Genomic DNA, 13,770 nt, shown 5'->3' with positions numbered 1-13,770 from the left:
CATTCCTGCCTGGATCAATCTTTTTGACATTTCAGAATGACCCTATCTAGCTGCTTGCAGTCCCCTTCGCCCTTGCACCAGAAGGGAGCAGAGCACCTCAGGGCCATGTGCAGCAACCAAGTGTTCACCCACGTATATCTATTCTATTCCCTACTGCTTGCTTCAAGAAAAACATGGATTCACTGAAGTCGCCTCCTCCATCTCTTTCTTGTGTTTCCTCCCAGACCAAGTAGCTCAGGAAGCTGCACTTGCACTATTAGGAGTTTGCTGCATTGTGAGATCTCTGCTGGCAAGTGGCTGGACTTTATTTCCTGGCTTGGTCACGTGACAGTGGGCATTGCTACCAAGATCAAAATCCTTAGGTGCATGACAGTGCTCACTGGCACTGGTGCCTACTGTTACGGGACATGTCGCTGAGGAGGACTCTGTACCTTTAAGCAGGATTATCGATGTGGAAGGATGTGTGAAAATGCTCTTTATGCAAGATAATCTAGGAAGGGGAAATGCCATTTCTGTGCATAGCGGGGAAATGCTGGTCCAGGCAACTTTGGAAGGATAATCCCTCAGGGGGTCCCTGTCCCTGGTGTGAGTTAGGGAGGAAGATTACTCAGGGATGATTCTCCAGATCAGCATCTTTCTTGCTGATGGGCATACAGTAAGGTGAGCTCTGTGACCCAGTGTGACTGTCAAAGCCCACAGCTGTAGAACAAAGGTGGATCCTTAAATATGCCTGACAGTGACACTTAGGAAGCAGTGCCTCCAGGGCCTGTGCTAAGATTGGGATGTCACTGTCCCAGCTATAGACCTTTGCTAGATTCTGCCCAAAAACTTCATTCCATTTGGCACAGCTGCTTAGAGCAGCAACCTTCCTCTTCTGGAAACCCAGATCTAGATCCCAGACTGGGTCACAAGGTGCATGAGAACGATGGTTGCAGCTTAGACTCTGATGGAGGTTTGCCTGCGCCACAGAACTTGCATTACAATCTGGCACCATTTGTGCTCAGGAAAGCCCAGGACTGGAACAGCAGTGGATGCTCAAGGCAAAATGAAGGTACATTGGCACTGCAGAGAAGTGGAATAGCAGGAAGTGCTGGAGATCAATCTGAGGGGGAACTGATAAATCTGGCAAGCAATCCAAAAGCTGGAATAGAAAGGGATGCTGCAGGCAAGGAAGAAATGGCATTGGCAGGGCAGTATGGATAGATTATAAAGTATCTGCACTGTCTGTTTTAGGGCATAGCATGATTTTTGAGGCTATAGGAGGCTCTGACCAGTACATTCCATTATCGGCTGCAGCACGTAAGCATCCTGGGTTGCGTCAAAGATGGAGCGTTCACCTTTCAGATGAACTTCTTGGCCTCCTTGCTATTGTCTGAGCACAATTTACTGCCCATTAGTGAGCATCAGACAGAGCAAAGGAAAACCAGTCACCGCCAGTGTCCTTGGCCTCCTCCTAAGCTTAGATGAAGGGAGATTTTTCCAGACAGACAGGATGTGCCTCTGACAGTTGCAGGATGAGCGCAGGGTGGGGAGATCTCCCATGGCGGTGACCTAAGGAGCACTTTTTGTTCCCTTTTCATCCAGGATCCAGTTGCCCTTGGGGTTGAACCCAGGTTTGTGCCCTTGCTGGATGCACAGATGATTCTGCTTTTTAAATGATGAGTAATGAGCAGGCCCCACCCACAGCCAGCTCAGGATGGAGGCAGGCACCCAGCTCCCCAGGGTCTCAACCAGTTTGCAGTAACTGGGAAGTTGGCTGTAATCAGTCAGGAAGCAGACACATCCCTGACTGTCCCATCAGTGCTTCATTCCCTCCCTGCTCCTCTTTGCTCAAGTCACCTCGGTGCCTCAGTTGTTTTTGCAGCTACTGCCTCCCTTGCTCTCTCTCAGCAGTGAACATTGGCAGTTTATTCCCTGCCTCCTTTGCTGTTGAATACACGAGCCATTGCGGGCAGAAATTCCAGTGAATTTCCAGTGAATTTCAGCAAACAAAGTGAACCCAGAGGGCGTTCCAGCCAAAACCGGGGGCTCAAAATCATGCAGTCCCTCCTTGCTCGTAGCCTTTGGCCCCAGCTTCAAGGGGTTAGTGAATGAAGCCCCATGGTCACTGCTAACCTGGGTCGTCTTTTTTTTTTTCACTTCCAAAGCCCAGGAGCTGCCCCATGGTAAAGGCAGCAGGCACTTCAGTTTTACCAGGTAGAAACGGAGTCAGGATTCTCTCTCCACCCCATCTAGGGTTGGTCTTACCTAGTTTACTTCATGGTAAAAACCAGAGTGCTAGCTCTCCCCTGTGCTTCTGCCTCAGGATGGCTCCTCTGTTAGATACTCAGAGGTAAAATCCCACAGTATTCAGCAGTGAGGGCAAGGCCTGAGGGTGTGAGGGACTGTAGGATATTACACTCACACATGCCATGCACATTCCCAGGCTCCAGGGCTTTGGGCAGGGCAGAGAGAGCAGTGAAAGGAGCCTCCTGCTATCCCCCGCCAGGGTTTGGCTAAAGAGTGACCTCATTCCTAGTCTATAGAAACCAAGCAAGTCCAACAAAGCTGACTGCACCCAGCTTCTGAGCGCCTTTCCTGCCCGCGGAGCCCCTGGCTCCGAGTCCCAGCGGTCTCAGCAACAGATGTATTTGTTCTTTCCATGAGCAAATCTCTTCCGCTGAGGGATGGGGAATGCATTTGCTAGGCAGATCCTGCGTCAGCTTTCCAGAGAGCCCCCAACCCTCCTTAGCATCCCTACTAAGAGCCTTTCCCCTCTCAGGAGGGGAGTAGCTCTGTGCTGTAGTGAAAGTTGAAGACCTCTTCCCCACTCCTCCCTTTCAGGCTCTTTCCTCTCCTTCCTCCACTTGACTCTCTCTCTCTCATGCACAAAGAGGTCTTTCCCCCGCAACCTCTGCAAAGCAAAATTAGCTGTGGATCCCCCTGTACAAGCACGCTGCTCTGGTCTCACCGACTCCCCTTCAGCTGTGGAAGGCCTTGATAAGCTTACCTGCCATGCCCCAGCGTGTAATACCTCCGGCCCACCTCTGTCATCTGTCCTGGCTGGCTGAGTTGTGAGCTCCACACTTGCACACTGCACTTGGGGAGAAACTTTGTTTCTTGCTCTGAGCTGCAAGCGCTGAACTTCTGGAGGTTGGAGCCGGACGCAGAACCGCCTCCTCTGTGTCCCTGTCCCTCCTCCCAGCTGCCTCTGTCCCTCCCTTTCAGTGCCCAATAAGGCATGTAAAGCTGAGCAGGGGCCCAGCTCCCACAGCTGAGAGAAATTCCTCTTCATTAACATGCTCCTGGCATTGCAGCCCGCACCGAGCCTCCCATAACACAGACCGCCTGAGAAAACAAACGCCAGATCCCTGGGAAAATGCCGGTCCCGTGTGGGAAGGAGGCAGGGGGCCGGGGGCTGAGGTCACTGACATTGGTGGGAATCAGGAGTGACTCCGCTGAAGCCAACAGGGCCTCTCTGATGTCAAACGGGAATGTGAGGCCAGAACGGGACCAGGCAGAAGGGGTGTAAGGAGCCAAGACTGGGGAGAGAAAACTTCCCCACTGGAGAAGAAAAGGCCTCTCCTTTAAGATTTTCAGCTCCTTGGTATGAATCAGTGCAGCGCCATTTGCTTCACACAAATGAGGCTGCTACGTCAGCTGAGGGCCTGGTTCTTTGTGCTCAGAAATTGCCGTGATGGAGAGTGGCATAACATCCTCTGCTTGGGCCCATAGCCCAGGCTTGTCTGAACAAGCAAAGTCCATTCCAGGAAGACATTGGACTTCCCGGAGACAAGCGGTGGGAGGAGCAAGGAAACCAGAGCAAGGAAACTGCATGCCTCTCACCTGCCCCTTCTTTTGCCTCCATCACCCCAGGATCTGGCAGCATATCGCACTGCCTCAGAGATGGGGAGACCAAAAGACAGCATGGGATTCATGGGCATGCTGGCTAGAGGAATGGATCTGGCAGCACTGGGAGCTCCTGTTGCTACTGGGTTGCGTTGTAGTCTCCCCCTGTGCTCTGCCCCCCGTTTTGGCTTTAGGGAGTTGTAGGGGGAGCAGCCAGAGTCCCCTGGGATGGGTTGGCCTATTTTCTAGGGCAAAGGGTTCACGTGCTTACAGACACACAGGCACGGAGGCTGTCATCTTTTTTAGGCTGGGGGTGGGGGGAGGAACTCTGCGGGCAGGTGCTGAAAGTTGGGGCAAGCAGGGGGTTGCCATCCTTTACGGTTCTCAGAAACTTGCTGTCAAGTCACTCTCCTCACTCCCCCGTCACCACAAAAGCATGCTGGGGTCTCGTTAATGCAGCTGTAATCCCCACCATCCGCCTACGCAGCCCAGTTTGCCCCCATCTGCATTCCAGCTTGTGAGCTCCTGCATGCACAGGCTTTCCCAGGCAGAGACTTCCTTCACGGATTTGACACGCACTGAAATCGGTTTGGGTAAGGCTGGAGCTGAGAGGCACCAGGGTGCAGGCAGCTCTCTCCTCTGGGAGCCACGGACATTTGGGGTCTGAACAGCAGCAGCAGGCTGCCTGTGCTGGATGTCCCAGCTGTTGAGACTGAACTAGAGACAGCGGCTGAGCTCTGAAAGGGACATTCCCATCCCAGGGGGAGGAGAGGGTGAAAGACTGTTGCACACTGGAGATGTTACACACCCATCTCACACCTGCTCTCTGACACTCCAACATTTGGGGAATTGCCTTTCTCAGCTGGATCAAGCCCATAACACTATGAGTTGAAATTAAACTGAGAACAAGATAACAGGAAGAACAGGCAAAGCCAGGCTGTCAGAGACATTTCCATCCGGACCAGAAGCAGGAAAGCCCAGAAATCCCACAGGAAAAGTGTTCTCAAATTTGAAAGGTTTCTCAAAATCAACTGAATTTTCCAGACTTGTAGCCTGTGCTTAGTTCAGGACTTAGGGACTTTGCTGGCTAGAGGTCTGTAGGCCCAGCACCCTCCTAACTCAAGCTGTGATTCAGCAGCACTAGTTAGTTGGGTGCTATATCAGACCAGGTCTTACCTTTCCTGTGAGCTCTCAGGGGGGTCTGGCAGCAAAGTCTCTTTCCCTTTCTCTCCTCCATCCAGCTGAATGGGGTCTTCCAATGGCTCCTCTTTGGTAAGCTCTGTCCTGGGAGCTTGAACAGGGGCCTGCGCTGGACTGGCCGCTTGTGTCTCTGCTGCGCACTCAGGGGCTGATTCAGAGAGGCTCCGTGAGGAGCTGGATTCTACTTCGGGTGTTGCCGTGATTGATCCCCTGGGGCTGGGGATGCTGTTTGACAGCAGAGTCTTTTCCCCGTTCTGCTCTGATTTTCCAGTTGTCGAGGGAGGGTCTGCTCCAGGGGCAGGGGCAACAGAAGATGCTGGGGACTCTGGGAGGGATGATGGGGATGTGCCACAGGCTTTGCCACCGGGGTTCCCTTTCTCTTGACAGTTTTTGGAGCCCTTAGCCCGTTTCCCTGCATGGCTCAACCGGGGCATTGTCCCCATATGGCTGTACATGTCAGATGACCTGACATAGGGGGTGGGGCTCTTGGGCATGGTGTTCAAGTCATCCTGAGTGCTGTCAAAGGGGTCCTCCAGGAAGCCATTGGGTTGCAGGAGACCCGGCCCCAGGGTCTCTTGTGCGCTGGGGGCGACAGACACTCGCCGGATGGTGAACACTCGATTGATGTTGCTCAGGCTCCCAAAACCTTTGAACTTGAAGAACTCTGGAAAAGATGAGAAAGCATCAGTCTGTGTTACTACTGGGATGGGGAGAGCAGGGATGGGCATAGGAGAGCCAGGCCATGGGACTCATCTGCGTCCCAAACTGAGACTGTGATAAAAAGGACCTTTTGCATTGGTGTGACCTGGTGGTACTCTCCTGAACCTTGATTTGGGCCAGTGGGTTTGTGCCATTGTTGTAGGCTGTCGACAATGGCACTGACCTTTGTTAAGCTAATGGAGATCTGGGTCTGGAAAGAATCGGGTAGGAACTAGGGGTTGTTAGTATGATTCACTCCTGTGCAAAGCAAGTGCAAGATGCTGCCAGGCACCTCCATTCACCCAATCCATGTTCACACACTGGCACAGAGGCAAAGGACAGCACAAGGAACAGGGCTGTTGAAAATCAGTCCACACAGCATCAGCTAGGGGATGGGGTAGAATAGTAACTCTTCCCCCTCTTCTGTATATATCTGGCTAGAGAAGCAAACCCATAGCCCCAATGTCAAGGTGAAATGACACAGCCAAAAAGCATCACTATTTTGGGGGATCCACCATAACCACGGCGTGAGTGCTTCCTACTGGCTGGGCAGCAGCCTGCCAACCCCCCAGCACTTGTGCTATTTGCTTAAGGCCAGCCAAGTTGATGGGTTTCCTTAAGGAATCCAGGCAGTGGAGGAGCATCAGGCCAGTGAGGAGAGCAGCATCTGATACTGCACCAGTGACCCAGCAAATCAGCGCTTTGTGTCAGCCTTTGCCCACTGGTTGGCAAGGTTTTGCTCAGTAGCTACAGCCCCATTGGGGAGTTCTGGCCTCCTTTGGGGCATGTTCATCATGGCCCCAGGGGAGGCGAGTCTGACAGAAATGCTTAGGGAGTGTGAGGCCTGCTCTGCTCGGGCATGGTGCTGCTGAGAGGTGAGCTGCCTTAGGAGCCTCCTGAGACACTGGTTTAAAAAGAGGGAGACCCCAATAACAAGCTAACCTCTGCTTCTCCATGCTCCTGTGTCCTGCTAAGCCCAGTGGCTTTAGACCAAGGTGGGACTTTGAGACCCAAACTCAGATGCACTCGTGAGGGCCAAGCAGTCCTCTAACCCCGCAGTCAGGCTCTGCCCTCTGGGTTCATGCCCAGGATGGGCAACAAGGTGGAAAGTGATTCTTTTCCTCTCCAACTAGCCACAGAAACGTAAACAGGGCCACCTGCCGCCCCTCTCCCAGCCCTCTCCCTGTCTCAGCAAAACACTGACAGCTGCAGAGGAAGAGGCTGCATTTGTCTGGCTGCTGAGAACAATTTATGACAGGTCTTTACACACACATGTGTGCGTGCGCACACACACACACACACACATCGTGCCATAGGCTTTGCTCCAAACTAAACAGGAGGAAACAAGACAAGAGAAATGACAGCAAAAAATAAATTCCAAACCCTTTAAACCTGCCCTTTTTAAGTAGGTGGTAAATGAGAGTGGTCAAAAATAGTCTCCTGCATCTGCCTCTGGCTTTCATTTCTTTTCCGCTCAGTTGGGCTTTTTCAGGGAGGTGAGAACAGCCGGGGGTCCCAGCACTGCCCTGCATGCTTGGGATCATGTCTGGTCTCTGTGCAGTAGGTAATAACCAGCAGTTCTAAGAGTTGGTCATCTTTGAGTCGATGCACCTGGGTGAAAATGGAAAGGGCCAGATGCAGGGAGCAGGTGCATCCTCTGAAAAGAGCTCTGGACCATCTCCAGGCTTGCCCTATGTGTAACTGGTATGATAACGAGACTAGTATCCTCCTGGTATTTAAAAAAGCCAAAAAATCATGATTTCATTTCCATGTTGCAGCTCTTGCCTTATCCAGTACCTGGCAATGTGTAGCTGAGGGCAGGATTGGGCCCCTACCAACCATCTGACCTTCCTCTGACTTGCACATCGAGTCATCAGTTATGCCTATGCAAAGTGGGGGTCACACCCAGCTGCTGTGTCCTGGTAGCATTCATCCCTGCGTTGCAGACCAGCTACTCTGCACCGTAAGCAGTTCTTTCAGGCAGAACGTGACTCAGATCGGGAACAGCCTTGAGACAGGCTCAGCTTCCAAACAGAACAGCCCCAGATTGCTAGCTGCCTATGCAGCCAGCCAAACAGTGTATTGAGCTATCTGTCATGTCTGGTGACCCCCAATAATACAACCATCAGGAGTATATAGGGGTATGGCAGTAGGTGCTTATTGGCATGACATATGTATCTGCAGGGAAAGCCACAGAGCTGTGGCAGAGAACCAGGCAGCTCAGCGGGAGGAGGGCAGGGCTGCTCTTTGGTGTGGGGTGTCCTGCATGCTGATCCCTGTGTCCTTTACAAGGTTCTGCTTTGTAGCTAAGGATGCTCCAAGCTAAATGTTGCAGCCAGTGCAGGTTAGAAGCCAGAGGCTCGGGGCCCAAGTGGCTGGCTGCCTTGCTGAGCTAGAGTCAGATTAGGGGTGAAGCCCTTGGGCAGGCCCAAGACTGAGCAGGGATAGGGATCCCAACTCTTTGCCCCAGCACTGGGGGGCGTTCCAGGTGCTGCTCTGTGCTTGTCGCTACCATGGCTGGCACTCAGCTCCTAGGGCAGCATCCGCCCCACCAGGCTATGGAGAGAGGGAAACCAAGTGATGAAAGAATCCCAGGCCCCAGCCCTGGCCCTGGGGGGCAGGCCAGGATATCACACTGGGCAGGAACTGCCTCCCAGCCCTGCAGCCAGGCCCAGAACCCAAGACTCTCGCTTCTGAAAGGTATACTGCCCACCCCAGAACTGTCAAGGGAGGTGCTGCCCAGTTTCTTCACCTCCTGGCCCCGTGGCTCTTTCTGGGCTACCAGGCTGTCACGTTGGTGGGGACCCTGAGCCAGGCAAGAGCCATTGGGGAGAGAGTCAGGATTGTGTGTGCCTACCTGTGAGCGTGTCTGTTACTGTGCAACACGAATGTGTGTTTCAGCATGGATGTGAGACTGCGCAGCTCTGTGCCTTTGTGAACATGTATATATCTGTGTCATCTCCGTGCCTCTCCTAACTAGCTCAGGGCCCCGTCACACTGTGGAGCTAGCACTTCGGCCCAGCTTTCTGCCAGCAGCACACACTGTGGGAAGCAGATAATCTACCCACTTCCTAAGCTGAGCAAGCAAGCAATGACTGCTCTCCATTGCTGGGCTCATTTTACAGTTGCCACCACCTGCTATTGCTGAGTGCAGAGTGCTAACCAAAGCCCTAGTTATAACTTAAACAGGATGGGCTTGTGTTTCTCACCTTGGCCCCTTTCCCCACTTCCCCCCACTGAGATGGTGGTTCAGCGTGGGAGCTGAATCTCACAGCCCCCCAGCTTTGCCACAAACATTGGCAGTACACGACCTCGCTGATTTACCTACCGCCTAAAGGCTTTTTTGCAGCTTGGTGACCACTTCCTGTGGCAGCTGCTTCTTTACATGCTGTTTAGGGAGCCAGTAACTGAGACTTAAGCTTGCAGTTTTGTTCTCAGGGTACTGCCTTGCTCTCTCATCATGCTACAACTTAGTTGGCGCAGGGATTCAGGCCAGGGCTAGATCGGGCAAGAGCGGTCCAGCTTGATGTGGGGATCATGGGGCGGAACTGTCTGCCCGGAGATTTTGTGCAGGACAGCAGGTGAAACGATCACAGCTGTCTCTTCTGGCCCCAAAGGCCCTATGTTTGTGACTGCTGCTTTGCAATGCAACCCTTTGCCCTTTCCCAGCCCTGTTTTCTGAGGTTCTCCAAGACATTTGCAAACACTTGCAAGTTAAAGCTTGCAAAACTTCTGCTGGGGAAATGAAGGTACAAGGAGGGGAAGTTATGAGCTTCAAGTCATATACTAAACCAGTAGCAGAACTAAAAGGGGAACCCAGGTGTCCTGCACTTTAACGACTACCTTGTACCATCCAGCCAGACCACCCATAATCATAACCATACTTGAAATAAGTGGCTGAAATATGTCTCAGTGGATCTATTTTATTGCTGTCTATTTGTATTCTGGTAGTGCCTGGAGGCCTTGACTAAGATAAGTTGTTCAAGAGGTTGCACAAACACAAAGGGCATGTCTTCACTGCAGAAACAGACTGCTTGTACTGCTGGTTAAAACAGCAGTGAAAACAAGGCAACTTGGATTTTAGCTTGGGTTAGCAGCTCAAGTCAAGCTCACAGAGGACCTTGGGCTGTCCTTGAGTGGCTGAGCTGGGCTGCTTTGTCTTCACTGTTATTTTATTTTTACCCAACCCAAGCTAAGAACATAGCTGAATGAGTTTTATGATGAAGCCATGCCCGTGTGAAGATGGGCCCTGCCCTGCACAGCTTCCAGTCTGAACAGACAGACTGTAGAGCACTGGGAGAAGGGAAGATTGAAAATCAAATGTCTTTTTACTGTTGTTTGTGCCTTTGAAGCCCTTTCCTTCGTAGCCAAAACCTTTGCCAAAAAAATGCTACGCCCCAAAATGGCAAATGCTCAGAAATAAGAGATCAGAGATCTGGGTTCAGTTCTTGCTGTGCCCCAGCCAGCACTCTGTGACTCAGTTTCCCTCATCCCTAAATCAGGACTATTCTCTCTGGTTGTGAGGCTGGTTCATGTTTGTGAATCATGTGGTGATCCTGAAGTAGAAGACATCAGATAGGGATGATTATCTCAGCCAGGGCACTGAGGGGTTTGGGAGTGGAAAAAACCTGCAAATTCAGATTCTAGCAGAGTTTCATGACAGGAGGGCTTGCTGGGAAGGAAGAGAAGGAGGGGGCAGAAAATGAAAGCGTGGTAGGGTAGCTGCCTTTCAGCTGCTGGGGAAAGCCCCAGGTCTCTAGGAAAGAACGAAGTTACTCCCACAAGATGCTGCTGGTAAATTTCCTTTGCAATTGACTCGGAACGGCAAATGATCTCTACACATGTGTAGGGTGACCACTGGCTCCAGCGTGATCTAGGGGAAAAACTCCCATTGCAATGAACACCAGGACTTTCCCTATAGCCCAGAAACACTATAGCCCTATAGCCTGAGTTAACACCATTAGAATCTGTGGTTGGGGACCCCATGCAGCCTCATCTCTTCTGCATAGTCCCTCCAAATGCAAGTCCACAAGTCCCCCTCAGCATCCAGGATCCAGTATTCCACCAGTCTCCATCAAGGTGCAGGATTAAGGGTGGGGACAGAGTCTCATGTGGCTCTGTTGAGCTCAAGGTGGCAGGAAAATGAGAAGGATGCCCACCTGCATTTCTACCTCAGTGCCCAACTTCATACTGGCTGGAGAAAACTGTTCCTAGCAAGACAGCTTGGTTTCAAGAGCGGCCAACAGACAGGACTGTTTTATACGGTGGCACCTGCAAAGCGCGTCAGAAACTCCAGTCGGCCTGATCACACCAACCCACCCCATCCAAAGCAGGAGAGCCGACAGCTACACTAAATCTCTTGGCTCTGCTACCCCAGTTGCTACATAGGCAGTGTGTTTCCTCCGCAAGTGCCACTCACTAGCAGCCCACGAAGATAGCACACAGACCCCCATGGTGTGGAGACCCACTACATGACCTACACCCAGGCAACTTTCCCCTGCTTGCTCCTGCACTATGCTTGGCCTTCAGGCTAATCAAGGAGCACCCACATGACAGTCCCCAGCACACACCCCACAGGTACTTACTGAATTTTTTGAAGCCCCCTTTCTTCTGGCTCTCTGCCATGTTCGGCTGCTGATGGAGCCACTGAAACAGAAAAGGGTGTAAGTTTATAAACTGTCTCTAAGCCCTCCCCTCTCTGCTCCTCCCTTCCTCTTCCCCCCTGCCCTCCTCCTCATTCACTCTACACTTCCTCTATCTTTGAAAGTCTCCCGCACCCACCCGCTGCTCCCTGCTCTTGCTTCCACCACAAGGGTCCCCTGTTGCTGGCATGAGCACCCCTGGCTGGTGCTACAGTTAGCCACCGTGACCTGTTAGTAGCATCCTGGGACTGCATCCAGCTCAGAGCTCTGTCCTGCTGGGTGCTGTGCAAACACATAGGACAACCCGGACCCCGCCCCAAAAAGATCAGTCTCAGGTTAATATCTGCTCTCGCATTGGCCAAGAATCAAACCTGAGGGAAGGGGAAGAGGAGGATGTTATCAGTGAACTTCCAATGACTTTTAGCTTCTCCCTCTCCACCCAAGGCCATGAGGAACCTGCAGGCTGGGTGATTGTCTGCATCACTGAGAAACCTGCAGGCTGGGTGTAGGGCTAATCCAGAATGAAAGACATGCTCATTCTGGAGTAAGAATGTCCACATAGGAGCTTATACTGCTATAGCTATAGCACTGTAACAGTCATCCTTCCTGCTCCTCCACTGGCCCAGTGTAGGGCAGAAATTAGTCTCTTCAACTCCTTTCCTTCCCAAAGGGGATCCTCATCCTTATCTCTGACCAGTGGGTTTTTTACCAGGCCAAGGCATTAGCAGCTACGTCAAGGGCCAGCAGGTGGAATTTGATTCAACTCTACTGGAGTATGACACTGGCACAACTGGAAAAATCTGCCCTGGGTAAGACAGGCCATTCGTGCTTGAGTTCACATTGTCAACTTAGACGTTGTATGTCTGAGCAAGGGATGAAACCATTGGCTTCCGTCATTGTGGCTGGAATTGCAAAACAAGAACGAGGGAGTAAGAACGATTGCACATTTTTATTGTGCTGCCTCACTGGTCGCTAAGCTCTTCAGCAAACCATCCTTGCTGATTTTGCCACACAAACAATGGGTCAATGCCGGGCCCTTTATGGAGTTACTCTGATTGCAGTGGATTTTATTGGGATGTGAGTACAGCACAGAAATGCAGCCACCTCTGTGACAGCTGCTTCAACTCCACAATGGCCTTTGAGTAGAAGGGACAAAGAATCCTGAAGGATGGAAGCAGACAATAGTGGCAGCAGGTGCATTATTAAGATGAAATTTAGACAGAGCTTTCTCTAATAATGGCTGCACTGCTGTCACATGCTTTCATCCAAAATCTCCAAGTACCTCATAGAGCTGGGAGAATTGTGCAGAGGGAGAGCTGATGAAGCAGGAGTCCAAAGGCTTTGCTAAATAGCACGTGGAAATTCAGTGCCCAGGTTTGGGGGGGGGGCATGAATCCTGTCCTGACCACTAGAAAACAACACCTTCCTCTTGTGAGGACAAACTTCTAGAACTGCCCTTCCTCACTGTAGCGCAGTGACACACTTTCTATTCCCACGCACAGTGTAAGCTGGAACCATGCCCTCACCTGTGCCCTTGAGATAGGTGTGGTGTGTGCAACACCCCTAAAAGGTATAAGGAGTTATTCAGCAGAAACTGTATCACCTTAGCAAACAGTTGGAGGTTTTTTTGCAAAAATATTTATTTCTATGTATATAAATATAGATATATAACTCTACCTACAACACTCTGCCAAGTGGCCCTTGTGGTTCACTTGGCAGCTCAAAGCCCACTAAAAACCCATTACACAGTTTGCACCATGCAACTGCACACACCTATCCCTATATCCGTACCCCCACCCATTGGCCTCCTCAGAAGGGCTAATCCTGAAAAAGTCTATAAAGGAGAGGATTCACAGGAGTGCTTTAGCTGTGATCTCTGAAGGGTCAAACACTGGCTGCTGCTAGAGGTGTGTTGCCAGAAGGACACTGCAAGGCCTGGCAAGATAAGGCCAATCCTACGTGCTACTGCTGAGAGCGAGGAACAGAGAAGAGCACACACAGAGTAACAGGCACTCCCATGGATGAGCATTTAGTCCTTCTAACTAAAGCAGGCAGAGAGTCTGGTGCCTTAATCTCAGTGGGGTGCCACAGTCCGAGTAGATGTGAAATACTTCACATAGTCTGGGGCTCAGGGGAGCCTGTTTCACGGCTGGCTCCCAGAGCACCTGCATAGAGTCAGTTTGGCAGAAGAGCACACACAGAGTAACAGGCACTCCCATGGATGAGCATTTAGTCCTTCTAACTAAAGCAGGCAGAGAGTCTGGTGCCTTAATCTCAGTGGGGTGCCACAGTCCGAGTAGATGTGAAATACTTCACATAGTCTGGGGCTCAGGGGAGCCTGTTTCACGGCTGGCTCCCAGAGCACCTGCATAGAGTCAGTTTGGCTCCAAGAGGATTAAAA

General features: G+C 51.6%; 1 protein-coding gene across 2 annotated transcripts in view; it reads right to left on the bottom strand.

Annotated features, from left to right (window-relative positions):
- The window catches only part of SH2D3C (SH2 domain containing 3C), a 47,519-nt gene extending 36,145 nt beyond the window's left edge, over positions 1 to 11,374 (bottom strand). The window contains exons 1-2 of one of the 2 annotated variants that reach the window (XM_025211222.1): positions 11,313 to 11,374; positions 5,005 to 5,692 (exon numbers count right to left, since the gene is read on the bottom strand). In XM_025211222.1, the coding sequence (XP_025067007.1) occupies positions 5,005 to 5,692; positions 11,313 to 11,352 (728 nt within the window). In that variant the 5' untranslated portion in view covers positions 11,353 to 11,374. Of the gene's footprint in view, positions 1 to 2,989; positions 3,141 to 5,004; positions 5,693 to 11,312 lie in introns of those variants that run through there. The other variant, XM_014522773.2, reaches the window with a different exon arrangement.
- Between the last annotated feature and the right edge of the window lie 2,396 nt (positions 11,375 to 13,770).

This window comes from Alligator sinensis, unplaced genomic scaffold, assembly GCF_000455745.1.
Source record: "Alligator sinensis unplaced genomic scaffold, ASM45574v1 scaffold388_1, whole genome shotgun sequence".
Taxonomy (NCBI): Eukaryota; Metazoa; Chordata; order Crocodylia; family Alligatoridae; genus Alligator; species Alligator sinensis.
The sequence above is the reverse complement of the archived record's forward strand: the minus strand, read 5'-3'. Positions and strand labels throughout refer to the sequence as shown.